This window comes from Marmota flaviventris, chromosome 3, assembly GCF_047511675.1.
Source record: "Marmota flaviventris isolate mMarFla1 chromosome 3, mMarFla1.hap1, whole genome shotgun sequence".
Taxonomy (NCBI): domain Eukaryota; kingdom Metazoa; phylum Chordata; class Mammalia; order Rodentia; family Sciuridae; genus Marmota; species Marmota flaviventris.
In genome coordinates, this window is record NC_092500.1 from 122,698,936 (window position 1) to 122,724,465 (window position 25,530).

Sequence of the window (25,530 nt, forward strand, 5' to 3'; positions counted from 1 at the left end):
GTCATTTTAGGAAAAATTGTTTCAGTGCAGGGTGAGTTGCCAGAGGAGAAAATGGTTGTTTGTGGTGAGACCTTGAGGTGTTTTCTTTTGCTCTTATGTTTTCTCTTCAATTTAGAAGATGAAGTTATTTGGAAAGAAGAGGAAAGAAAGGGGAGTCTGAGATTTGAATAGAAAAAGCTTGAAATGCTCAAAGGGAAAAGTCAGTTAATTAGAAGAAAACACTATTGTTGGGAAATGTGAGGGCCCACTTAAGTTGATGGCATAGATTTATAATGGTTCTAATTTATGATTTTTATTTATTTTACTTTTAGCTGCTAAAGGCAGCAGGAGTACATGACTCAAAGGATGCTAATGGCATTCCTCCATAAGGATTTTGCCTGGTGGATGGAGTAAAGGACACAGGGACAAAGTTTTTACAAAAATGATAAGAGAGTGATTGAAAAGATGAGCCTTGGAATCTAATATGTGATGGGTGGCCAGGAAAGGTAGGCAGGGTTGATATAGGGGAAACAGAATTAGTGGACTAGAGTCTCTGAGAAGGTTGAGGAACAGGTGTTCCAGCAGTAGATGAACCAAGAATAAACAGGCTGGATGTGTAGGAGATTCTCATCTAAGCATAGCATATCTTCATTTAATGTTTCAGAAGAAGGTCACTTTCCAACATTGATTAAGCCTGTGATGTAACTAAGTTGAGAGTGATAGAAGTGGAGTGAAGAGATTGTAAGACTGGAGAAACTCAAGAATCTGAGAGGTTCAATTCCACATGGGCGTTGATGTCATCCACATTGGTGCTATAGGTTGAAAAGGAAGATCTAGGGGCCAGTGCATTCATGGAACAAAAGAGCTTGAGTAGGAGGTTAGTAGTGGGTAACAAGTAGTTGAGATTAGGAAGGTTAAGGACCTTCTGTGGATATAGGTATGCACTGCTACCACTTCCTTTACTTTGGCCCACTGCCACCATGCTCTTCTTTCTCTGTCAGACTGCTAGGTTGTTGACACAAACCACAGAATTTTGAAGTAAGAGGAAAAATGGAGTCTGAAAAATTCTACTCTGGCTTTTCTCCTTTCTTTTTTCAATGCCAGTTCCTACAGTATGAAAATGTGAAAAAAACCCAAAAGAATGTTAGAAGAGGCAGAGTGTGTGTGTGTGTGTGTTTACCATTCTGTGTGATTGAGTTTTGTGAATAATGTTATTCCTTCACCTCAAGGGAAATATGACCTTTGAAATACAAGTAGTGTCCTGATAATGAAAAGAATAGAAGCTTTGTTCACCCGTCTCAGAATTTAGAACAATTTTGTTTCTGGCTGTTTGTTTAGGCTGTTGGAGAGAATGAAGTGAGAAATGCATTTCCAGAAGCTACAATCATAAAACCTTCAGACATCTTTGGAAGAGAAGATAGATTTCTCAACCATTTTGCAAGTATGTATTCTTTCTTAATAGTAGAAGAGAGGGATATAGGTTAACCAAGTTCAAGAAGAGCATAAGTAACAGTGTTCTCTGGCTTGACAGACTAGGTTGTATTTTTCTTCCCCAGTTGTCTTTTTTTTTCTTTTTAATATTTGTTTTTTAGTTGTAGTTGGACACATATTTATTTTTATGTGGTGCTGAGGACTGAACCCAGGTCCTTGAACGTGCTAGGCGAGTGCTTTACCTCTGAGCCATAACCCCCAGCCTCCCCAGTTGTCTTTTTATCTCCTAAAGTTAAATTTTTATTGTTAATAAGGTCCTTCCTATTTCTGGGAAATGTTGAAGGCTCAGTTAAAATTGGGGGTGCCAATGGAATTATAGTGGTACCAATTTATTTTCCATCAGTTGTTGAGGCAGTAGGCAAGTATGGCCCAAGGAGCAATGTAGATGAGTAGAAAGAGCATGGACTTTGGAGTCAGAGGCTTGAGTTTAAATCTTGGCCTTACTAGCTCTGTGACCTTGGCAGGATACTAGAGTATCACACAGAATAATTTCACTGCCTTAATATCCCTTGGGTTCTATATATGTATCCCAACCCCCAATTCCCACCCCCAGACACCTGGCAACCAGTGATCTTTTTACTGTCTTCGTAATTTTGCCAGTTTTAAAAATTTATATAGTTGGAATCATACAACATGTAGCTTTTTCAAATTGGCTTCTTTTACTTAGCAGTGTGGATTTAAGGCCTCTCCATGTTTGTTTGTTTGTTTTAAGTATGTGTATGTGTCTGTCCATGGCTCGATACCTTATTTCTTTGTTTAGCTGGATAGTATTCTCTTTATGGATGTATCTGTTCCTTTGTCAAGTTTTTATGTTTTTGTCATGTGTTTTCTCCTGATTGTTTATGTCTTCTGACATTCTGTATTCATTTCCAGTTTGTTTTTAGGATTGTGGTACAATATACATAGTATAAAATTTACTACGCACTATAAATTTAAATTATGTCCCCCCTAAATTTCATATGTTGGTTGAAGCCTCAACTCCTGATGTGACTTTATTTGGAGTTAGGGCTTTGGGGGATCATTAAGGTTAAATGAGGTTACAAGGGTCCTAATTTGATAGGATTGGTGGTTTTATAAGAGGAAAAGAGAGCAATCTCTCCTTACATGCACACACTGAAGAAAGGCCATATGAGGACACAGTGAGAAATTAGCCCCACAAGTCAGGAAGAGGGCCCTCACCAGGAATCAAATTGTCCTGACATCTTGGTTTTAGACTTTCCGGCTTCAGACCTGTGAAAAAATAAACTTCTGTTGTTTAAACGAGCCAGTCTCTGGTATTTTATTATGACAGCCTGACCAGGCAAAGACAGATTTTGGCACTGAGAAGCAAAGCACTGATATAATAAATACCTAAAAACATAACATGCCTTTCAAACAGAATAATAGGTATGGACTAGAAGAGTTTTGAGGTACATACTAGAAATGTGGGTGGTAAGGGAAATTTTCATTAGCTCTCAGGTAGAAATGGAGAACATGTTTTTTGGAAAATAGAGGCAATATCATCCATGTTATGAAGTAAATTTGATCTGTGTTCGAATGTTTGGTGGGAGAACTTGGAAGTGATGAATTTGGTTATGTAGGTGAGAAGATCTCTAAGCTAAATGTCAAAATTGTGCCTTGGTTCTTCCTAATTACTTATAGTAAAATGTAAAAGGAAAGACATGATTTGAGGAAGTAATTGTAAGCATAAAGGAACTAGAACCTGAAGATTTGAAAAACTCTCAGCTGATTTTATTGCAGAAAATAAGAAAGATTGTTTTGAAAGGAACACAAAGGATGTGGTTGTACAGCCATTTGCTAAAGAAGTCATGGGTGTGACACCTTAGCAGAAGCCAGGAACAGAGATGGGATTATATCAACTAAGCCACTGCCAGTTTGAACTGGAGGAGACAAAGAAATTGGGGATAGAACCAGGAAAGGCTGCCAAACTTCTTAGAACCTGTAGGACTGGATCCTAGAGCTATTCTTCAAAAAAAAAAAAAAAGGGAAGAATGGCCCCTAAAGATATTCTAGAAATGTTCAGGGCTGCTCTCAGTTTCTAAGGGTGGGGCCATTGCCATAATTTTTTTCTTTCTTTCTTTTTTTTTTTTTTTTTTTTTTTTAGAGAGAGAGAGAGAACTTTTAATATTTTTTAGTTTTCGGCAGACACATCTTTGTTTTTTTTTTGTATGTGGTGCTAAGGATTGAAACCGGGCCGCACGCATGTCAGGCGAGCGCGCTACCGCTTGAGCCACATCCCCAGCCCCCATTGCCATAATTTCAAGGAGTCAGATGACTTCTGCCAGAGGCCTTGGGGGGTAGGGCCACCTAGAATCTTGGAGGTGAGGATGCCTAGAACTTTTGAGGGCAGGCCCCTCTGGAGCCTTTGGATCTAGCAGGGTAGGTTGCTGACCCAGTAGGTCGTAAGGATGAGACCACCATCACAGTGAGGCTGGAAGGCAGGACACTGAGGCAAAAAGGATTATTCTTGAGATTTCAGATCTAATACAATTTACCTTGTTAAGTTTTGGATTTGCTTGGGTCTGGTCACCTTTTATTCTGTGCTATTTCTCCTGTTTGGAGTAGGAATATCTTTCCTAAGGTAGCAAATAATTTTGTTTTGGAAGCACATGATATATATGGTTTCACAGCTGGGCAGGTATTTTGCCTCAGGATGACTCATACTTTTGAGTCTTGCCCACATCTGAGTTAGATGATATTTGGATGAGACTTTGGACATTGGAGTTCATGCTGGAGTTAAGACTTCTAGGGCTTAAGACTAAGACATCTTCTTAACCATTTCTGAGTATGGTTCAGGAGTACTACTCTAGTCTATTTTCTGTTGCTAATAGCACTCTACCACAGACTGGGTAAGTGATAAAGAAAGAGGTTTATTTTGACTCATGGTTTTGGTCCAAGGGCAAGGGGTCTTGGTGATGTTTCTTGCTGGCAGGGTCCCCAGGCTGTGCAGAGCACTACATAATAAGAAACCAGAACGGCCACTGAGAGACCTAGCCAAACCATCTCCTACAGAAGATCCACTCTTTATCTTTTTAAAATTTTTATTTGTTCATTTTAGTTATACATGACAATAGAATCTATTTTGATATATTTTTATAAGCATGGAATAAATCTTATTCTAATTAGGATCCCAGTCTTGTGGTCTTGTGGATATACACAATGTGTACATATATGTGGTGTATTCATATATGTACATAGGAAAGTTATGTCAGATTCGTTCCACTGTATTTCCTATTCCTATGCACCCTGCTTCCCTTCATTCCCCTTTGTCTACTCCACTGAACTTCTTCTATCCCCCTCGACTGTGCTGCATTGTGAGTTAGTATCCACATGTCAGAGAACATTCGACCTTTGGTTTTTTGGGATTGGCTAATTTCACTTAGCGTGAGAGTCTCCAGATCCATCCATTCACAAAAGTTATTTTCCTTATCCATTCTTTTGTTAATGGGCATCTAGGTTGGTTCCATAGCTTGATTATTGTGAATTTTGCTGCTATAAACATTGTTGTAGCTGCATTACTGTAGTATGCTGATTTTAATTCCTTTGGATATATACCAAGGGGTGGGATAACTGGGTCAAATGGTGGTTTTATTCCTAGTGTTTTGAGAAATCTCCATACTGCTTTCCAGAGTGATGGTAATTTGCAGTCCCACCAACAATATATGAGTATCCTGTTCCTCACATCCTTGCCAACATTTATTGTTACTTGTATTCTTGATAATTGCCATTCTGGGTAGAGTGAGGTGAAATCTCAGTGTAGTTTTAATTTGCATTTCTCTTATTGCTAGAGATGTTGAACATTTTTTCATACATTTATTGACTGTGTTACTTTTGAGAAGTGACTGTGTAGTTCCTTTGCCATTTATTGATAGGGTTATTTTTTTGTGTGTGTGTGTTAAGCTTTTTGTGTTCTTTCTGTATTCTGGAAATAACACTTTATCTGAGGTGCGGATGGCAAAGCTTTTCTCCCATTTTGTAGGCACTCTTTTTACGCTCTTGATTGTTTCCTTTGCTGTGCAGAAGCTTTTTAGTTTGTTATCATCCCATTGATTGATTTTATGTTTTACTTCTTGTGCTTTAGGAGTCTTCTTAAGGAAGTCACTTCCTAAACTGACACATTGGAGTTTTGAACTATATTTTAGAACATACACTTATGAGATAACTCATTAATTACATGAGTGGATTAATTCATTTATGAGGGCAGAACCCTAGTCAATTCTTTAAAGTATTATTTGTTCCTACCTTTTTTGGGGTGGAGGGGATGGGAGATGGTTACTGGATCTTTAACCCAGCGGGGCTTTACCACTAAGCTACCTCCCCCATCCCTTTTTTAGTTTTTATTTTGAGACAGGGTCTCACTGAGTTGCTTAGGGCCTCACCAAATTGCTGACACTGGCCTTGAACTTGTGATCTTTCTGTCTCAGCCTCCTGAGTTGCTGGGAATACAGGCAAGCACCACTGTGTCCAGTGGTACTTCCTTTTAATATGCCATTTTGGGTATTAAATCTCAATATGAATTTTGGAAGGGTCAAAGCATACCCAAATCACAGCACTCATATAAGTACAACCAATAGAGTATTAGTCCTTTTGTGACTGACTTATTTTACTTCACCTAATGTCCTCAAAGTTCATCCTTGGTGTACTAAGTGATACGCTTTCCTTTCATTGAATATATATATATATATACACACTACATTTTGTTTCATGATCTAACCATTAGTGGATACTTGGGTTGCTTCTACTTTTTGACTATTGTGAATAAGGTTGCTATTAACATGGCTGTACAAATATTTCTTTGAGGCCCAGCTTTCAGATCTTTTGGGTATATATTGAGAAGTAGAATTCTGGGCCATATGTTATTCTATTTTTATTTTCTTGACAAGCCGTTGTAATGTTTTTCATAGTGGCTGCACCATTTTACGTTCCTACCATCAGTGCACAAGGGTTCTAATTGTTCCATATTGTTGCCAACACTTTTATTTGTTTATTTATTTATTTTAATAGTAGCCATCCTCATGGGTATGAAGTAGTATCTCATTGTAATTTTGATTTACATTTGCTTGATTAGGGATGTTGGTTAGTGATGCTGAACATTTTTTTCATGTGATTGTTGGTCACTTGAATGTCTGATTTGGAGAAATCTCTGTTCATGTTCTTTGCCCATTTTTAAAATTGGATTGTTTATTTTTTTTTCTTGAGTATAGTACTTTACGTGTTTTGGATATTAAACTCTTTATCAGATATGATTTGCAAAGATTTTCTTTTATTCTGTGGGTTGCTTCTTCATTCTGTTAACTATGTCCTTTGAGGAACAGAAGATCTTAATTTTGATGTAGTCCAGTTTATCCATTTTTCTTTTGCTGTCTGTGCTTTTGGTATCATGTCCAAGAAATCATTACCAAGTCCGGTATCATGAAGCTTTTTCATTATGTTTTCTACCAAGAGTTTTATGATTTTGGCAGTTAGGTTTGGATTTTGATCCATTTTGAGTTAACTTTAATATATGGCATAAGGTGTGGTCCAACTTGATTCTTTTGCATATGAATAGCCAGTTTTCTCAGTGTTGTTGAAAAGACTGTCCTTTCTTCTTTAAGTGGTCTTGTCACCCTTGTTCAAATCATTAAACTGTGTATACAAGTTTTATTTTTCTGTATTCTATTCCATTGACATATGTGTCTGTTTTCATGCCACTGTTTTGATAATTGTACACTCTTGATTATTGTGGCTTTTAATGAGTTTCAAATCAGGAAGTGTAAAACCTTCAGCTTTGTTCATTTTTAAGACGAATTTGGCTATTCAGGGTCCTATGAGATTCTATATGAATTTCAGGATGGATTTTTCTATATTTCTGCAAAAACCATCCTTGTAGTTTTGATAGGGATTGCATTAAGTCAGAAGATTCTTTGGATAGTTTTGATATCTGTCTGTTTTGAACTGCTACAGCAAAATACCTGAGGTAATTTCTTAAAAAAAAGAAATTATATTTCTAATTTCTGGAAGCTGGTAAGTCTGAGATTGAGGTGTCCAGCATCTGGTGATGCGGTATCATCACATGATGGAAGGAGGAATAGAAAAAGAGACCACACATATGACAGAAGGGCATGCCAGCTGAATGCTGTGTAAAGACCATTTTATAAAGACCTTAATCCTATTTATGAGAGAGGAACCTCCTTGATCTTCCCCTCTTAAACCCTCCTACCTCATTAATATCACATTGGCAATACCTGAATTTTGGAGGGGACACATTCAAATCGTAGTTGTATCTTAACAACTTTAAGTCTTCTCTGAACTTTAGATGTCTTTCCATTTGCTTGTTTCTTTTATTTCTTATTAATATTTTATAGTTTTCAGCATGAAAATCTTTTGCCTCCTTGGCTAAATTTATTTCTAAGTATTTTGATATTATTGTAAGTAATTTCTACTTTTAAATGTTTTAAAAACTATTTTTTACCTTTACATTTAATTCATTTGGGATTTTAGTTTATAGTGAGAAGTATACATTATCTTAAAAATTGTTTTTTCAAATAGAACAATTGCCTCAGTACCATATATTCATTAACATTTTCATTTCCCACAGATTTGTGATACTATATTCATCATATTACATTTTCCTTTTCTAAGTTACCTATACTGTATCACTCATCTGTTGATTCCTGTGTTTCTCCTTAGAATATAGAGTCTAGTCTGGGAGTGGACATGCATTTAGCACTATAGGAGAGTGGTTGCCCAGCCACTTGACTGCTCTTCATGTTCTTAAATGTTTGCTATTTCCACTTCCCATGTTTATTATCTGAAAAACACATGATTGCTTCTTATTAGAATCATTAGCTTTCTTAGATTCAGCTACATTTATTATATGATTTCTGTTACATAAAGCAATTGTTAACCTAGAGATTGGTGAGTATTATAGTAGCTTAGGTCTTCTAAGGATAGTTCTCATTTCTTTTGTCAGATATTCGTTGGTTTGGTGGTGTACCTCTTATTTCCTTGGGCAGGAAGACTGAGAAACAACCAGTATATGTAAGTACACTGGGTGAAGGGGCTTAGAAGTGGACATTAGCTGACTTCAAGTTTATGTGATCAATTTTCTAATCCAGTAAATTCATCGTTTTCTTTTTGTTTGCTTCAACTGGTTGCCTCTCAGTTTACCTAAGTGGTGCATGTCTTCTCCCTATCTTCACTTATTCATTTATTCAAGAAGGTTTGATTAAATCCTCTGTTGAATCCACCGGACATGTCACTGGAAATACAGAAGTATTAACTAGGCAGACACAAATTGCTATACTCAAATTGCTCACAGCACCCTACCTCTAGTTATGACTACTAAAAATGTCTCCAGACAGTGTCAAATGTTCTCCGGGGACTAGAATCATCCCAGGGGCCTAAAACCACCTAAGATTACTTTTTAGAAAGTAAAAAGATAGAACATTAACATTATTGAAAATTAACATATTATTTCATGTGGTTTAGGTTTGCTATTCCACTTCCCATGTTTATTATGGCTTACTAACAGTTGGGGGTTGTGGTGAGAGATGAGTTTGATGAGATAGTGGGCAAAGACTAATCAGAAAGACCTGAGCCATCTGAAGATAAATGCTTGTAGAGAAATTACTTAGGTGAGCCTCAAATGAGGAGATTATTTGAGCTCTTGTGAAGGTGGGTTATTTAAGAAGCTTTCTGAAAATATATAGTGCCTTTATTTTAATTTGTCAGATTTTTGTTGTGATTGGTGTCATCTCTTTACTTCTCCTTTATTATTTCATCCCTTCCTTTCTCCTTTCTTCCTATCTCTCCATTTCCTTTTCGTTCTCTTTCAATGGTTACTTAAACATATTAAATTTCTGTAGGTTGTAGATGTATCCAAAGGAATTATTAATACAATTAAAGACCCAGATGCCAGAGGAAAAACCTTTGCCTTTGTTGGGTAAGTACCTAGAGTTTGACTTCAGTGAAAGAATCATAATTGTTTTAATGATGGAATCATAGTGGTTTATAATGACCGTCTTTCTAAACAACTCATTAATAATTTATTTGTTACAATTTTACAGTATCAGAATCTTTTGTAGGCTTACATTGAGAATTTGAGAGAATCTAAGAATCTTTTTTTAATAAATGATTCTTCTGTCATTAAACCTGAGGACAACTACCCTAGACTATTACCTTAGTAACCCTTTGGATCTATAGGTCCCTCATCTATCTGTTCAACATTTTTCAGGTCAGAAATATTCAGGGGAAAAAAATCATGTCTGTACTAAACATGTACCCTGTTTTTCCTTGTCATTATTCCCCAACCATTTACATAGCATTTGCATTGTTTTGGATATTATAAGTAGCCTAGAGATGATTTAAAGTACACAGATGATCAGTGCATAGGTTGTATGCAAATACTATGTCATGTCATGTAAGGGACTTGAGCATTCACAGATTTTGGTGTCAATTTGAGGGTCCTGGAACCAGTCCCCTGATTGTACTTTGGTCAGTGATCCTTAAAGTTGGCTTTGTTACTACTACCGTGATTTTTTTGTTTTTTAATATATAAAATGGTTTTGCCCATGAATTCTAAAACACACGACATTTTTTGGAGAGTGTCTATAGTTGTAAAACCAAATTAGTTTTGATAGATACAGTTAGTAGAGTGATCGTTTGTTCTGCTAGAGTGATCATTTGTTCTATGCTCTTTTTGTTCAAATTTGCTCTTAGAAATAACTGGGCACAGTTAAACTATGTGACTTATCTGAAATTATTAAATCATGTCACAGCTAGACCGCTTTGCTGAATTAACTAAAAGTTGAAAACTAAAAATCAGTCTACCAAGTTGAGACACAACTAAGTGGTCTATAAATTAATGATACCTGATATTCTATGAAAGGTTGGAATCTTATTCAACAATTAAATGACAGCCTGATTCCTAGAAATAGTTCTAAAGAAAATGACACTTTTCTCTCTAAGCTAGGAAGTGATAATATATATTCCCAGTATTCTGAATATATACATTGATAGATTTTACCATCATTATTAATTTAGATTAGTAATTTTTTTTCCTCTGTGCATGTATTATTTTTCCATGCCAACTAGCTGCTGTAAAATGTATCTTTTTAATTCCCCATTTGGTATATTACCATGCAACTATCCATATACTCTAGGAAAATTATTTACAAAAAATATATATTTATCCCAGGTTCCATAGAACACTAGACTCAGAAGACATCAGGCTTTCTTGAAGAGGGGTTAGGCTATGATTCCTAGCAACAAATGAACAGAAATGGTTCTGTGATCTTTTCTTGCTTACTGCTCAGTGGAAATAACTATGGATAAGTGGATATTTTTTCTCTTTATCTTTGCCCAGTCATTCTGCTGTCTTTGCTAAGCTCCAATATTTTATTTTTGTTTGGCATGATATTGGAATACTAGACATGTCAGTGTAGGATTTTTTCCTTAGGAATTTGTAGATATGCAGCATACATTCTTTTTTTTGGCCCCAGGCAAACACTATTTCTCTGATATTTTGAGGCCAAGAGAGTGGCATAAAACTTTAATTTTGCTCCTAAGTTTTTATATTATATTATAATCATATATCATATCATTGCTTCATTTATAATTCATTCATTAAATACCTATAGATACATGCACATATACAATGATAACTAATAAACAATAAAATCTCAAAGTACAAGATCAATATAGAAACGTAAATTTATTAGTAAATGAACTACTACAAGTAAAGAAAGAAAATTTTATTCATAACAACATCAAAAAGAATAAAATATTTAGGTATAAATTTAACAAGAGACATACAAGACCTGTACACTGAAAAGTACAAAACTCTGCTGAAGGAAATTAAAGAAAAACTTAATATGTGATAAGGCATCCCATATTCTTGGATTGGAAGAGTCAAAATTGTTTAGTGGCAGTTTTCCCCAAATTGTTCCATAGATTCAATTCAGTGCTTTCCTAATTCCAGCAGACTCTTTTTTTCTCCTAACTTTTTTGCCTGGATTATAGATTAAGGGAAGGCAGATAATTTGGTTTAAGTAAAATAAGGACTTTGCTTGGTGGGTGTAGTGGAGAAGGGGCTGGGGGACAGGGTTTACTGAGGATATTTGCAGAAAAATGGCTATGATGCTGAACCATGTAAGCTAAGTCTTGAAGGACATAGGCTTCCTTTTTCTGAGAGCAAGCACACTGAAGCTGGTTTCCTAGTTAATGGAATGCAAGCTACTTTAGAACAGCTGAAGAAGAAACATATTACTTATAGTTAGTTTACCCTTGATACCAGTTTTGTTTGCATCATAAAAGTTAGAAGTTGTTCTTGGTGTAATATGTGTTATGTCCTGCAGTGATCCTTGCAAATCTTTCTGGAATTTGAGGGAAGCTAGTTAAGGGCTTTTTGTATACTTTCCTTAGCTGATGCCAACATTTTCATTTTTTTCTTTTTGTAGGATATGTCATAATGATGAAGTTCTTTAAATTATCTTCATTTGTCTCATAGTTAATCATAGATTTTTCGAGGCAAAAGGGATTAAAAAATGAGTGAAGAGATGTTAAAATGTACAAGTTATGATAATTATTGAAGTTAGGTTTTACTAGTACAAAATGATTCAGATCAGTGGAATAGAACAGAAAGTCCAGAAATAATCCCAAATATATGTAAAAATGTAATGTGTGAGAAGGGTGACATTTCAATATATGATGTATTAGTCAGCTTTCTTTTGCTCTGACAGAAATATCTGACAAGAACAACTTAGAGGAAGAAAAGTTTATTTTGGCTCATGGTTTCAAAGGTTCAGTCCATGGTCAACTGTCTCCATTGCTGTGGGCCTGAGGTGAGGCAGAGCATTACGGCAGGAGGTCTTGGTGGAGGACAGCAGCTCAGTTCAGGGCCGTTAGGAAGCAGAGAGAAAGCAGAAGTGCCAAAATAATAACACCCAAAGCCTGCCCCTGGTGACTTGCTTTCTCTAGCCACACCCTACCTGCCTATAGTTACCACTCAGTTCATTCAAATTATTAATCCAGCAAATGAACTAATTTTTGGATTATGTTACAGCTCTCATGATCCAATATTGACCATTCAGAAGCACCTCAAATCCAAATCATAACATATGGAGAAAGGGTCAATTTAGTAAATGATTCAGTAAGTGTTGTTGAAGCAATTGCCTAACATCTTGGGGAAGATTTAATTACATCTTTACCTTATGTCATGTACAAAAATATGTCACAGAAGGAACTTAATTTGGCTTAAAAAAACCCAAAAGCATTAGACAAAATATGTGGAAATTTGTGTTGCTATAGAGGGATTTCTAAATGTGAAACCAAATCATAGAGGAAAAAAAATCAGTCAATTTTGATTAAATAAAATTTTTAAACTTTTATATGATACAAAGTACCAAAAACAACATTAAAAGGCATTAATACACACAATAAAAGATATTTCCAGCTGGGCAAGGTGACACATGCTCGTAATCACAGCTACTTGGGAGGCTGAGGCAGGAGGATCACAAGTTCAAAGCCAGCCTGGGTAACTTAGAGAAACCCAGTCTCAAAATAAAATTTAAAGTAAAGGGCTTAGGATATAGTTTGGTGGCATTCTTGCCTAGCATGTGTAGTACCCTGGATCCAATCCCAAATCACACATATACACAGAACCACAAAAAGGTATTTCCAGCTTTATCACTAGAACATAAAAAATTCTTATAAATCATTATTAGCAAAGAAAAGATATATGTGTAAATGGCCAAAAATAGATGAAGAAATCAAATCTTGTGTATTAACTGCCAATTAAAATACTGAAGTATCTTACTTACATAAGCAATATTATGTTTATTTTTTTTATGATTCAACTCATGTTTTTGAAGGGCAGCCTTATTATCACTTTATATAAATTGATAAGGCAGTTTAGAAATAATCAATAAAAGCCTTAAGATTTCAAAATATGGTTTGACCCTGTTCCACATTAGAAATGTAATCTAAATATATAATATGGATTCAGACAAATGTTTACTATAAGAATGTTTATTGAAACATTATTTTATAAAAAAGATTTTTATTAGCCTAAATAGTCCCCAAATGGGAATTGGTAAAATAGATTATATGCAGTGAAATGTGTGTCATCATTAAAGATGCACTAGAATAGTTAATAACACAGAAAGAAGATTGTGGTGTAATGTTTAAAACACAGGATGTATTGTATAATCTTACATTATACAATACATCTTACATTGTGAAAGGAGGTGATATGTATATATGTAAGAGGATGATGAAAAGGCTATCTATATCAAATACATTAACTTTATCTTTGGTAATGGGATTATGGATGATTTTTCTTTGTGTTAATCTATATTGGCTATAGTGCTTATGTTTTTTTTTTTTTTTTTGTTACCAGGGATTGAACTCAGGGGCACTCAACCACTGAGCAACATCCCCAGCCCTGTTTTGTATTTTATTTAGAGACAGGGTCTCACTGAGTTGCTTAGCGCCTCGCTTTTGCTGAGGCTGGCTTTGAACTCATGATCCTCCTGTCTTAGCCTCCCGAGCTGCTAGGATTACAGGTGTGCCTCACTGTGCCTAGCCATGCTGTTTTAAGAAAAATGTTTTTTTGTTAAATTAAAAAACTTGTGAAAGCAAATAATTTGAAGAACTGTGTTTGCTTTTTCTAGGCCCAATCGGTACCTCCTCTTTGACCTGGTGCAGTATGTCTTTGCTGTGGCTCACAGACCCTTTCTCCCCTATCCCTTGCCACGTTTTGCCTATCGGTAAGTAAAGTGCTTTTAGGCACCATCTGAAAAAGCTAACTCCATACACTTATTCCTAACTGCCACCCTAGGGTAATAGGGAGTGTGTTCTATACAGTGAAGGGTCAGTCTCTGAACTTCACAGGAAGTACTTCTGGTGTTATGACATTAGCCTAGGGAAGAATCAAGGTATTTAAGAAAGAGAAATATAGATTAGCATAGATGAAATAAACAGTGTTTGTTGGGATGTTCTTCATAGTCTTCATTAAAAAAACCACTGGGTTTTAATTTGGGTAAGTGTCCTTCTTGACAGACTGTAAGGGAGCAATCAAATTTCTCTCTCATACTGCTCTCTCAGAGGTGGGAAAAGTTCCTCTTTTCCTTAAACTCTTTTGATCAAATCTTTGGGGGAGAGGAGCCATGCTGATTCAGAGCTGGTTCTGTGGTTGCCTTCTCTTCTTTTCCTGCTTCTAGTTCAGTTCTTCCCTTTGTGTGTTTAAAGTCTTGCACTCCTCATGTCACACCATAGTGGTCAGATCAAGGAGATTTTCACATCTAGTTTGCCAGAGGTTGATTAGTAAGCCAGCTTGTCAATTTACTCTTTCATTCCTTTGTTCAACATATATTCACTCAACACATATTTAATGAATTCCTACCATCTTAAGCAGTGTACTAGTTACTCAGATGTTACAGTCAACCCTCACAAAGCTTATGGTCTACAGGGTTATTAGAAAAATAGACAAGGAGACTAGTGGTGCAGCTCAGTGGGAGGTGCATGATGAGGTCCTAGGTTTCATCCCCAGTACTGCCCCACTGTACCCCCAAAAGAAAAGAAAAACAGAGTGCAGTATTTGTCAAGAGTGTTCTGTTTCCTGGTTGTTTTCTTCATCTAATAATACTCTTAATGACTCTATAAAATAGGTAGGGGAAATGTGTAGAGGGAGTGAAGGAGGAGTCCGCAGAAGCCTGGAGAATATTCCCATTAAAGAACCTTCAGAGTATGAGAAACTTACCCAGCAGCTCAAAGAGAGGGATCAGTTAAGTGGCAAGTGAAAAGAATTTGGAAGCCTAGATACCAAAGGGAAGGGAGGTTTTAAGAAGATGAATGCTCCAAGAAAGAGGACATTGCTGTTTTGTTTACATCTGTATCTCCAGCACCAGAAACTGTGCCTAGCATAAAGAAGGTACTCTCTTAATATTTGCTCACTGAAATGCTCCAGATAATTCAAATACGATAAAGGACCAAAAGATACCCATGGCAGCATCAGTGTGATGGAGGGGCTAAAACCAGATTATAGCAAGGTACTTTTGTGGTTGTACATAAAATTGAGAGTTAAAGACAGAAATTGCGTGTGCATGTGGTATGACCCACTGAGGACATCAAAATAGAGACCAGAGGAGATATTAGCATAGAACCAGTGCATAGGGAGTTGGAAGCTTGTAAGGGGTTTAATTTTTATTTAAGTTACATTAGCCTAGTAAAGAATTTTTTCTGCCATTGGGACAGGTAGGCTGGAATCCGAGATTTTTATTTGTTGCCAAAGAAATTCTGAGCAACCTTCAACTTCCTTTTTTACTTCTTATTCCATCCATGGAAATGGTGTTTTGCAATCTCTTAAAAGCTGTGAGGTGTGGTGTGGTATTATACACCTGTAATCCCAGCAGTTCAGGAGACTGAGGCAGGAGGTTTGGGCCTAGCTTTGGCAGTGTAGCAAAGCCCTAAGTCACTAACTAAGACTCTGTCTCGAAATTTAAGAATTTAAAAAATGGGTTGGAGATGTAGCTCAGTAGTAGAGTGCCCCTGGGGTCAATCTCCAGTATCAAGCAAACAAAAAAATTGTGCGGCTAGTTGAAACCGCACTGTCCTGAAGATGCCACTGATGGGAACTTCAGTGGCAGGTTAGGAGAACCCTCAGTGTCATTAGGGCTGAAGAGCCAGGAGCTCTGGTTTTTATATCCTTTCTTGATTTGAGTTATAGACCTTAGGCTTCTTTTCTAAATTTTTTGTTTCCAGGGCCTCTCCTTTTAGGAATTAAGTTTTATATTTTACACACTACGTCTTTAACAGTAGCATATTTGAATGAGAATTAGATTAGATTGAATTTCACAGACTTGATTGAATGCTGTATCTTTTTTGTTTTCTTTGTTGTTCATTGGTAATATGTTATTTTAGTTTTCAGTTGTTAAAATCTATTGTCTCTTTGGAGAATAGGGTGTGCCCTCAGTTCTAGCAGTCAGCTGGGTTTTCTTGAAAGGAAATAGGGACTCAAAAGCAGAGTTAGCCTTATAAGTGGTAGAGCCAGGAGTGTTCATTATTTTCTTAAATTAAAAAAAAAAAAATCAATGAATTTCTGCTTCTCCAGAAGCCCCTCTTCCTGTAGGTCTTACAGGGTAGCTTAAATATTGGGCATAGAAATGTTTATCACATGTTATTTCTTTTTCCAGATGGATAGCAAGACTCTTTGAAATAAGCCCATTTGAGCCCTGGACAACGAGGGATAAAGTGGAACGGGTGAGTGTGCCCAGGCACATGCTGGGCTGAGAGCTGCAGACGGGGAAGTGAGAATTTACTTTTATTGGCCCACTGGGAACATTGCCATAATTCTGTCTGATACTCTTTCTGGCTGAGCTCAGCCCCTCTATTCATGCATGAAAATTCATTCATTCTCATCCTGCTCCATTGTCTTCTCTCTGATACTATCAGTTTTTCTTTCTCACTGGATCATTTCCATCAGCATATGGACATATCTAATACCCCACTCCTTATTAAAGGCCAGACCCTCTCTTCCTCACATGTCCGTTTTAGCCACTTTCCTGTTTGCCTTTTTACCTCTTAAGCTCAAAGAGCACTCTTTACCTTCTTTTCACAGCTTCTTAATCATTCTTTAAGCCTTTTCCGGCTTTTATTCTCTTCTCTGCCTAAACCTGCTCTTTCCAACGGCACCTATATTGTCCACACCACCAAATCCAATAGTCAGTTCTCTGACCTCATCTCACTCCATCTGTGAACACGTTTATCAGAGGGGACCCTTCCCTCCATTTGGAAACTCTTACATGCATTCTGGCCCAGTTCATGTTCTCTTGCTTTTTGTTCTCTTACTGAGTTGTGCTTTCAGAGCTGTCTTTCTGCCTCACCTGCCCTCACCTGCTTCTGTGTAATGGGGGATCTACAGGCTCTGTCCTTGTGCCTTTCTTTTCTATCTTTACTCATTTTGTAGATGTTGCTCACCTCATCTCAAGCACCAGTTGCTGGCTGTTAAGGTCATGGCTGTAATTTTATCTCTAGTCCTGAATTTCCCCCTGAACTTTTTAGAATCTTAAATAGTTAGATATAAAACTATTTATATTAAATTTTCTGAAACATAACTCCATAAATATAACTGCAAACCTGCTTCTTTCCTAGGTTTCTCATGTCAATAATAGTACTACTCTCCATTGCTTATGCCAAAAATCTAGTAACCCCCTTGAGTCCTTTCCCAAGTTCTAGATTTAAATGAGCACTATCAATAGAACTTGCTGCATGATGGAAATGTTCTGTTTCTAGTAATATGTAGCCACTGGCCACATGTGGCTATTGAGCACCTAATAATGCTGCTGCTATGACCACAGGAATGAAATTTGAATTTTAATTAATTTAAATTTAAAGCACCACATTTGGCAAGTGGCTTACTGTACTGGATCTCAGAACTCAGCAACCCTCAGCAACTCTCAAAAGTAGATGCCAGATCTAGTGCTCTTCCCTAGTCCCCCTGCCTTTTATTATGAAAATGTTTATAATAATATTGGAAGCTTTTAATTTATAAAAAAGCAGATTGTATAATTATCTCTACCACTCTAATCCATCAGACAACATTTCTTCCTCTCTTAGCTAGCTTCTTGCTACTGTTGCCACTACATTTGTCCTGCAGTGTGCTAAATTCCAAAGCTCTGGCTCTTTTGTCTCCTGCACTCATCTAACTCATTGATCATTTGCCCACTGTGTGTACAAGTGCTTATAGGGAGGATGCCAAGTAAAATAAAAATCCTATAGACTAGTTCTACCCCAGAAATGCTGCAGACCTTGCACTGATGAGAAGCAGCTAAATTGTTGCCTGAATGTTACCTAGAAGCTAAAATGTACAGCAGATGAGAAAATAGTCATCAGGGAACGCATGTGAATGGGCAACTCATTCTCCCTTTTGAGGGCTATGTCTGGAGGTTGAGATCATTTCCGGGATGTCCCTTCTATATTGACACACTGGGCAAGAGACTTGATTGACACTAACATCCCTCTTATATTGACAGTTGAGAAGATGTAGTTGCAGTGGACAGAAGGGATTTTGGATTTGGTTTGGAGATTACCTTACAGCACTTAGTAAAATAATTTTACGTTTGGGGGTGGTTAGGATGAGGGATTGATGCTGACCTAGATGAAGACTGGTTCTATTTCAGGGCCTTGGGATAAGCTGGGACTTTCCATTTCATTCTCCTTTCCTAAACAGGATGGGTTTGGTTTTTAACTTTACAGTGAGCATTACACAACCAGGTGAGTATAGTTGGAGCAAAAAAGTTTAATGGGTTATCTCTTACTGGGCAAGGAATAAATTCTTGCGATCTCCTTGATTAGAAAGTTCTGAGACCTCGCTCAGAACTTGCACAAGAGAGAACTGGGAGGTGGATATGTTCTTCTTTATTTTTTTATGTTTTTATTTTTATTAGTTGCTCAAGACAATACAGTGTTCTTGACATATCATACATTTGATTCAAATGGGGTATGAATTCTCATTTTTCCACCTCCAATTTTATTCCTGAGCCTTCCTGTTAAACCACCTCGACTAACGTGATGACTGGTGCTTCCATACACTAGATTTAGTTCTGTTTACATCTGTATGAAGACCAGGTCCAATGCTAATGTCCTATGCTTGTGCATAGTGCTGGGTACTTTTATCTGATATTTGGTGATCTTCCCTTTTTCACCCCATAAGCCCTCTTTCTGTGTTCTGTATTTTAGTGAGTTCCAATAATCAAAAATTACCACATTCTTTGAAAACACTCTCAGTAATGAGACTCAGGCCAGCTTAAGTATTCAAATGTTTGCTAGGGTAGCACTTTGTGTTCTTGGCCACTTTTCAGCATTCTCTATGGTCCTTTGTTTATTCAAAGATACACATCACAGACATGACATTGCCTCATCTGCCTGGCTTAGAAGACCTTGGTATTCAGGCATCTCCGCTGGAACTCAAGGCCATTGAAGTGCTGCGGCGTCATCGCACTTATCGCTGGCTGTCTTCTGAAATTGAGGATGTGAAACCTGCCAAGACTGTCAACGTTTAGTGCCCCTTGAACAGCCTTGATTTCTGGTGTCATTTGGATCACCTGGCTAGTAAGCAACTTACATTCTTTAGAGGATCCTGTACATAGTGAATAAGATCCTTCTATTAAACATCCAGGAGTAAATTCTGCAGTGTTTTCTGTCTTGATTTATACAATAAGAAATCCCAGCCATTTAAAACTTGAGTATAGTTTTCTTTAAATATATATAACAGTGACATTGTATATCATTTATCCTCTGAAATGTTGGAGGATTTGAATTCCCTCCTGTTGAACCACTTCTAGCATATGTTTTAGAAGACTTAGTTTCCCTCTTCATTGCCAAAATATTGATGATCCCAGAGGATATATGACTGACTTTTAGTTTCCAAATTAAATGGGGTGTATGCAGTGTCCCTTAAGAATCTGAATTTATTCATGCTAAGATATTTTTAAATTTTATTTTAAAGGTGTTTATACATTTAGGGGGGGGAAAACCAGTATGTGTATTTAACAACCTTGTCTATAGACATGGATTCTTAAACTCTTAAGAGTAGATCTTGGATCTATGCTATCTGAGGCCCCCACCCATGCTGTTAGGAACACTTTCAGATTATTTCAGACACTTGGGTATAGACAGATTCCTTTTCAATGCAAAGAGATGCTTCATCCTGTTGTTAGTGATGCTGACTCATACAAAATAGAACTTTTTGCATAATTTGTTAATATTGCAGCCAAGATCCAAGTGAATGATTGGTTTAGCATTGGCAAATCCCTCAGCATATTATGGTTAAAAACTTCCATGATTTGTGGCAAAGTCTGTACATCATCCTAAGGGACCCAAGGTTTGTCACTGTTCACTGGATTTCAGTTCCCTGATCTGTATGCCAGGAAGGTCGGTAAAAACCCTGTCCAGTTATAGTAATTTACAGAGGAAGGTACGTGAATGTTGAAGGGGAGTTTTCCATCTGTCCTCTCTGCATGTTCCAGAATTGTTTTGTCCTTAAGTGAGCAAGAGTGTGCTCCTTGGATCAGCAGCATCAGTATCACCTGGGAACTCATTAAAAGTGAAGACTCCTAGGCCTTATCCCAGACCTGTTGAATCTGAACGTGTATTTTAACCAGGCTCCTAGAAGGTCTGTGTGCACATTAAAATGTGAACAGCACTGCTGTCCAGCAGAGGTTCTACAGAGATCAGTGTGCTTCCTGTTACTAATCCAGGTTGATTTTCAGCTCCACCCCAGGCCCACTGAGTCAGAACCTTGGGAAGGAGGGCCCTGGAATTTTATTTTTATTGTCATGCACACTAATATGTGAGAATCAGCATATTAGGGAAAGGAGACCAACTCCAGCTTTATATATTTTTCTTCAGAATAGATATTTCTTTTTATTTTGGATAATTCTCCTGTTGGCCATAAGCTGATCAGTAGGCACAAACAGGCAGATTTGATTTGAAAGAACTTCTGCAATAGTAAATAGTAATTCTGTAATGTACAAAATACTTACTTTTTTCTAGCAATGCTATTTCTCATTTATTTTTATCATAATTTATGATGCTATGTATTTTTTTTCTCTAAGACTGTAATTCAACCAGGATATTTTTTCTTAAGTCATGGTTACTGTAATCTCTCTGCACATGTAATCAAAATATAATATAATGCCTTATCTTATAAAAGAAAGGAAAAATACACAATTAAGATAGTAAGGGTTTTTGTTTTGTTTTGGTGGTGCTGGGGATCAAACCGAGGGCCTTGTGCATGCAAGGCAAGCACACTACCAACTGAGCTATGTACCCAACCTAAGACAGTAAGTTAAACAAAACATTAAAGGAAAGTAATATACAGCCTGATAACAGATGTGTGAGCACAGTGACATTGACAGCGAAATGAAGTTGCCAGTGGCTTGCATCCATCTGGGAACCACCATGGATGCTACACCAACAGATACAGACTAATTTGATGCAGGAGTTGGTGTGATTGGTCACTTTATACTGTGAGCTGCATTTTTTTTTTTTTCTCCTTGTATTGGCACTTTACTACCGAGACTTTGACTATTTTTATTTTGAGGCAGGGTTTAAGTTGCTGAGGATAGCCTCAAATTTGATCCTCTTGCCTCAACCTCCCAAGTTGCTGGGATTATAGGCATGTACCACTGTCTGTAATAGCCCACATTGCTATTTGAAAGTAATGTGGATTTCTGCAATAGTAAATGACTTCTTGTAAAGTTCAGAACAAAATATAATCCTTCCTAGATTTACACTCTTAGAAAACAAAGAATATATTAAGCCCATACCAAAAGACCTTTTATACCTGTAAAACAGATTTTAAGTTGGGATGACTATCAGTTGGTTTTTGAAAATCGTGTAACATGTGTTTCAGTTTTTTATTTTCATATTGTGACACCATGGTATTTTCACTCTTTCCAATTCCCTCCCATGGAATGCCTATAGTGTTCTTCAATCATTGTGATAATCAAATATTATACTCACAGATTTCCAAGGAGCTTATACCATTCCTTTTGGTAGGTAGGGCTATGATCTATGCCATGCAAAGGCATTATGCTATACTCTTTTTTTTTTAATGAAAATATGGAAATTTTAATAGAATGTTACTAATTTGGTTTAATAGCTTCTATATATGAAGGTGGATTGATTCATGCTGTACTCTTGTCTTGAGACTTGATTGGGATTAGGCAAGGCAACCATGGTTTAAAAGTCTAAAGCCATTTCACCAGAGGTTAGTAGTTCCCTGCCTATCTGCCTGTTATCCAGCACAGCACATAAAATCCTCTTTGGCTTTGCTGTCAGGTAGGCTGAGGGCACACTATGCTTTCCCACTTTATTTCTGATTCTCTTCCCTCATTTTTCAGTCATTACACATTTGAAGTTCAGAATACAAAAAACTACCATAGCATCTTTGTATCTGGATGCTAACTACAGATTGAAAGCATAAACTTGCTGTGCATAATTTGCCGTAAGTTAATACAATAACCAAATTTTTAATGGGTGGTTTTGCTTGGTTTCACTTCAAGACCAGTTAGTCCCTCTTATACTGTTCCTTGATCTGGGTTGTCCAGCCTTACTTATCCTCTCATACTTCTTCCTTAGACCAGTGCTAAAGATTTCTCTTTCATTTCCTTTGTCCCTGAGAAATCATTTTGGTTAGTTTGGGCTATCCAGTGTTAGACCTCAGCTCCAAATCAAAATGCCACACAGCTAACAGACACTGAAGGAAATATTCCCTGGACCTCCATAAATAAAATGTGAACCAGGCTTTCCTAATCACTTCAATTGAAGCCAAACCCCCTTCTCCTTCATTGCTTATCTCCTTTCTTCCGGAATCTTCATGTTTTCTGTCTTTTAAGGAATACCTGGCTTTTTAATTTTTCCTCACATGTCCAGGAATCTCCACCTGTATCTTGGATCCGATATCTTGGATCCGATATCCTGGATCCTTAAGCTGGTTAATTATCCACTTGGAACAATTCACATCCATGTCTCTAGCATTACATGTTGTCATTTCAGATCAAATGATGCTGTCACAAGCCCCACTACTAAGGGATTTCATCTATTCAACCAACAAGGTAAGGGTTAAGGGAAGGAGTAACCCTGGAATCAGAGAACCTGGAATTAAGCTCAGTGCTCCAACACTTGTCTGTGAACTTGGGAATTTTTGAAACTTTCTGGGTCATTGCTGTTCCTTCCCTCAACTATAAATGGGTTGTGGTGAGGATTCCTTGAGATTATAAAGTCCTATCACAGTGCCTGGCCTATAGTACTCACTAAATATTAGCTGCTGATATCATGAGTGACCTGCCTACTCTTCTGGCCATTCTTGTACTAGGTAATAAGGAAGAAGATAGCACTTCTGTTGCTCAATAAATTTTTAGTTTAATTGGCAGAAAAGTGATATCAAGTCATTGTATCTCATACAGAATTTTAGAATTCCAGAAGGGCAATTAATCAGTACAGAATTTTTCAAATTATGTAATTTATTAAAGTAATAAAACTAAGTTTTTGTTTTGTTTGGTTCTGAGCATTGAACCCAGGGGCACTTTACCACTGAGCCATATCCCCAGCCCTTTTTACATTTTATTTTGAGACAGGGTCTCACTAAGTTGCTTAGGTCCTCACTAAATTGAGGCTGGCTTTGAACTTGCAGTCCTCCTGCCTCAGCCTTCCTAGCTGCTGGGATGGCAGGCATGCACCACTGCACCTGGCAGTAAAACTAATTTTTAAGCTTTTAAATTCAACCCACAATTTAATTATGTATAAATCTAGTGGATTCAGTAATTGCTTTTAAGGGGTTCTTGTAATTGAACTACTTAAATTTCTTTGGATGTTTTAAACTGTACTTTTAAATTTAATTCTTTTTTTAAGCTTTGCAGCTGTCTAATATACAAAACTTTGTTAAGCACTTAAAAATTCTAATAAGATTGATAAAATAGCTGTATAGGTAGTGATTGTAAAGTCTGGCAATCATGATGCTATTTATAAACTTACTATAATTCTCACACATTTCAACTTAAAAATCAAAGTCTAAGTTAAAAATACATATATTGGAATCACTAAATGAATTTGTTAGACTCTAAAATGCAAAATTCTTAATTATTACAAATACTTTAAATGCCAGTTTTCACAGTTTATCCCCAGATTTTACATAAAATATTTTTTAAAAAGCTTGAATTACTACATTCTCTATACTTACATTTTAAGAGTTTCTGAGGTTGGAGACCTTTATTAACTATCTTAGTCCATTCCTATTGCTATAACAAAATGTTAGGAAGGAAATAAGGGACACCAAGATGGCAGAGACAGGGTATTAAAAAGAAGTTGTTGGAAAGCAAGACAGAGAGGAGTCCTGTCCCTATTTACAACAAATCCCATTACCATGACAACTCCTTCTTCAGGTTTAAATTTTAAAATGACCAATAGAAGTAAAGTGGGCAGTATTCTAATTAGGTTTCTAAAGTAACCAATGGGGGATGGGGGGTAGAAAAATATTCTAATTGGGTATCATAAGATAACCAATGGGAGAAAATGGGATAAGGTTCAATCAGGTTCTTGTAGGGAAGAGACACCCCATAGTTCAGGTTATAGGACCCTGATTTCCAGACATTGCGGCCTTGAGAGCGCTCCCCTTGCGCATGCCCGCCTCTCTCTCTCTCTCTCTCTCTCTCACACACACACACACACACACACACACACACACACACACACACATCATTCTGTTCTACCTAATGGAGTGCTATCTTCACCTTCAGTAAATCTGTTACTTCCGTGTGTCTCATTCAATTCTTTTTTTGGAACATCAAGGACCTAGACTTCTACTGTACATTCCAATGGTAACCAAAATACTTTAGACTGGTAATTTATGAGTAGTAGAAATCTATTTTTCATCATTCTGGAGATTGGAAAATCTGAGATGAAGTTGCCAGCAGATTTAATATTGGTGAGGGTTGCTCTGCTTCAATGGCACTTTCTTTCTCTGTCTTCACATAGAGAAAGAGGGGCAGAAGAGCAAATTGTGCCTGGGTTTGCCCTTCCGCCTCTTTTATAAGGATACTAATCTCACTCATGAAGGCAGAGTTCTTAGGACCTAATAACCTCCTAAGGCCCAAAGCCCCATAGAACTCTTGTTGTTATTGCCTTAGAGATTAAGTTTTGATATAAATTTTGGAGGGACACAAATATTCAATTATAGCACAAAAAAAAAAAAAAAAAAAAAGAAAGAAAGAAAAAGAAAAAATTACCATCCCAAGTGAGTTGGGATTCTCTTCCCAGTGAGGGGGAATTACATACACAGGTTACTATTAGCCAGGTATAAGATGTGGGACACATATCCAGGGTGATTCTCTTAATCATAAAGAATGTGAACTGATTTTCCAATTATAGGTGCCATTCCTATAGGGATTTCAAGCTGTGCCCTCCTAGAGGTATGTTTGGAACCCATATCCTCTGGATTCGGATTCCACATCACCTGATCCTCAAGGCTGCTTTGAGCCTGCAGGACTGTGAACTACCAGATTATTCCATTTCTTTGAT

The 25,530-nt window shown here is 37.0% G+C and overlaps 1 protein-coding gene across 1 annotated transcript in view; it reads left to right on the top strand.

Moving 5' to 3' along the window:
- Positions 1-19,634, top strand: part of Ndufa9 (NADH:ubiquinone oxidoreductase subunit A9) — a 31,055-nt gene extending 11,421 nt beyond the window's left edge. Inside the window, exons 6-11 of the mRNA XM_027951248.2 lie at positions 1,318-1,420; positions 8,423-8,490; positions 9,318-9,394; positions 14,124-14,219; positions 16,644-16,710; positions 19,341-19,634. Coding sequence (XP_027807049.1) covers positions 1,318-1,420; positions 8,423-8,490; positions 9,318-9,394; positions 14,124-14,219; positions 16,644-16,710; positions 19,341-19,511 — 582 coding nt within the window. The 3' untranslated portion in view covers positions 19,512-19,634. The remainder of the gene's footprint in view (positions 1-1,317; positions 1,421-8,422; positions 8,491-9,317; positions 9,395-14,123; positions 14,220-16,643; positions 16,711-19,340) is intronic.
- Positions 19,635-25,530: the final 5,896 nt, after the last annotated feature.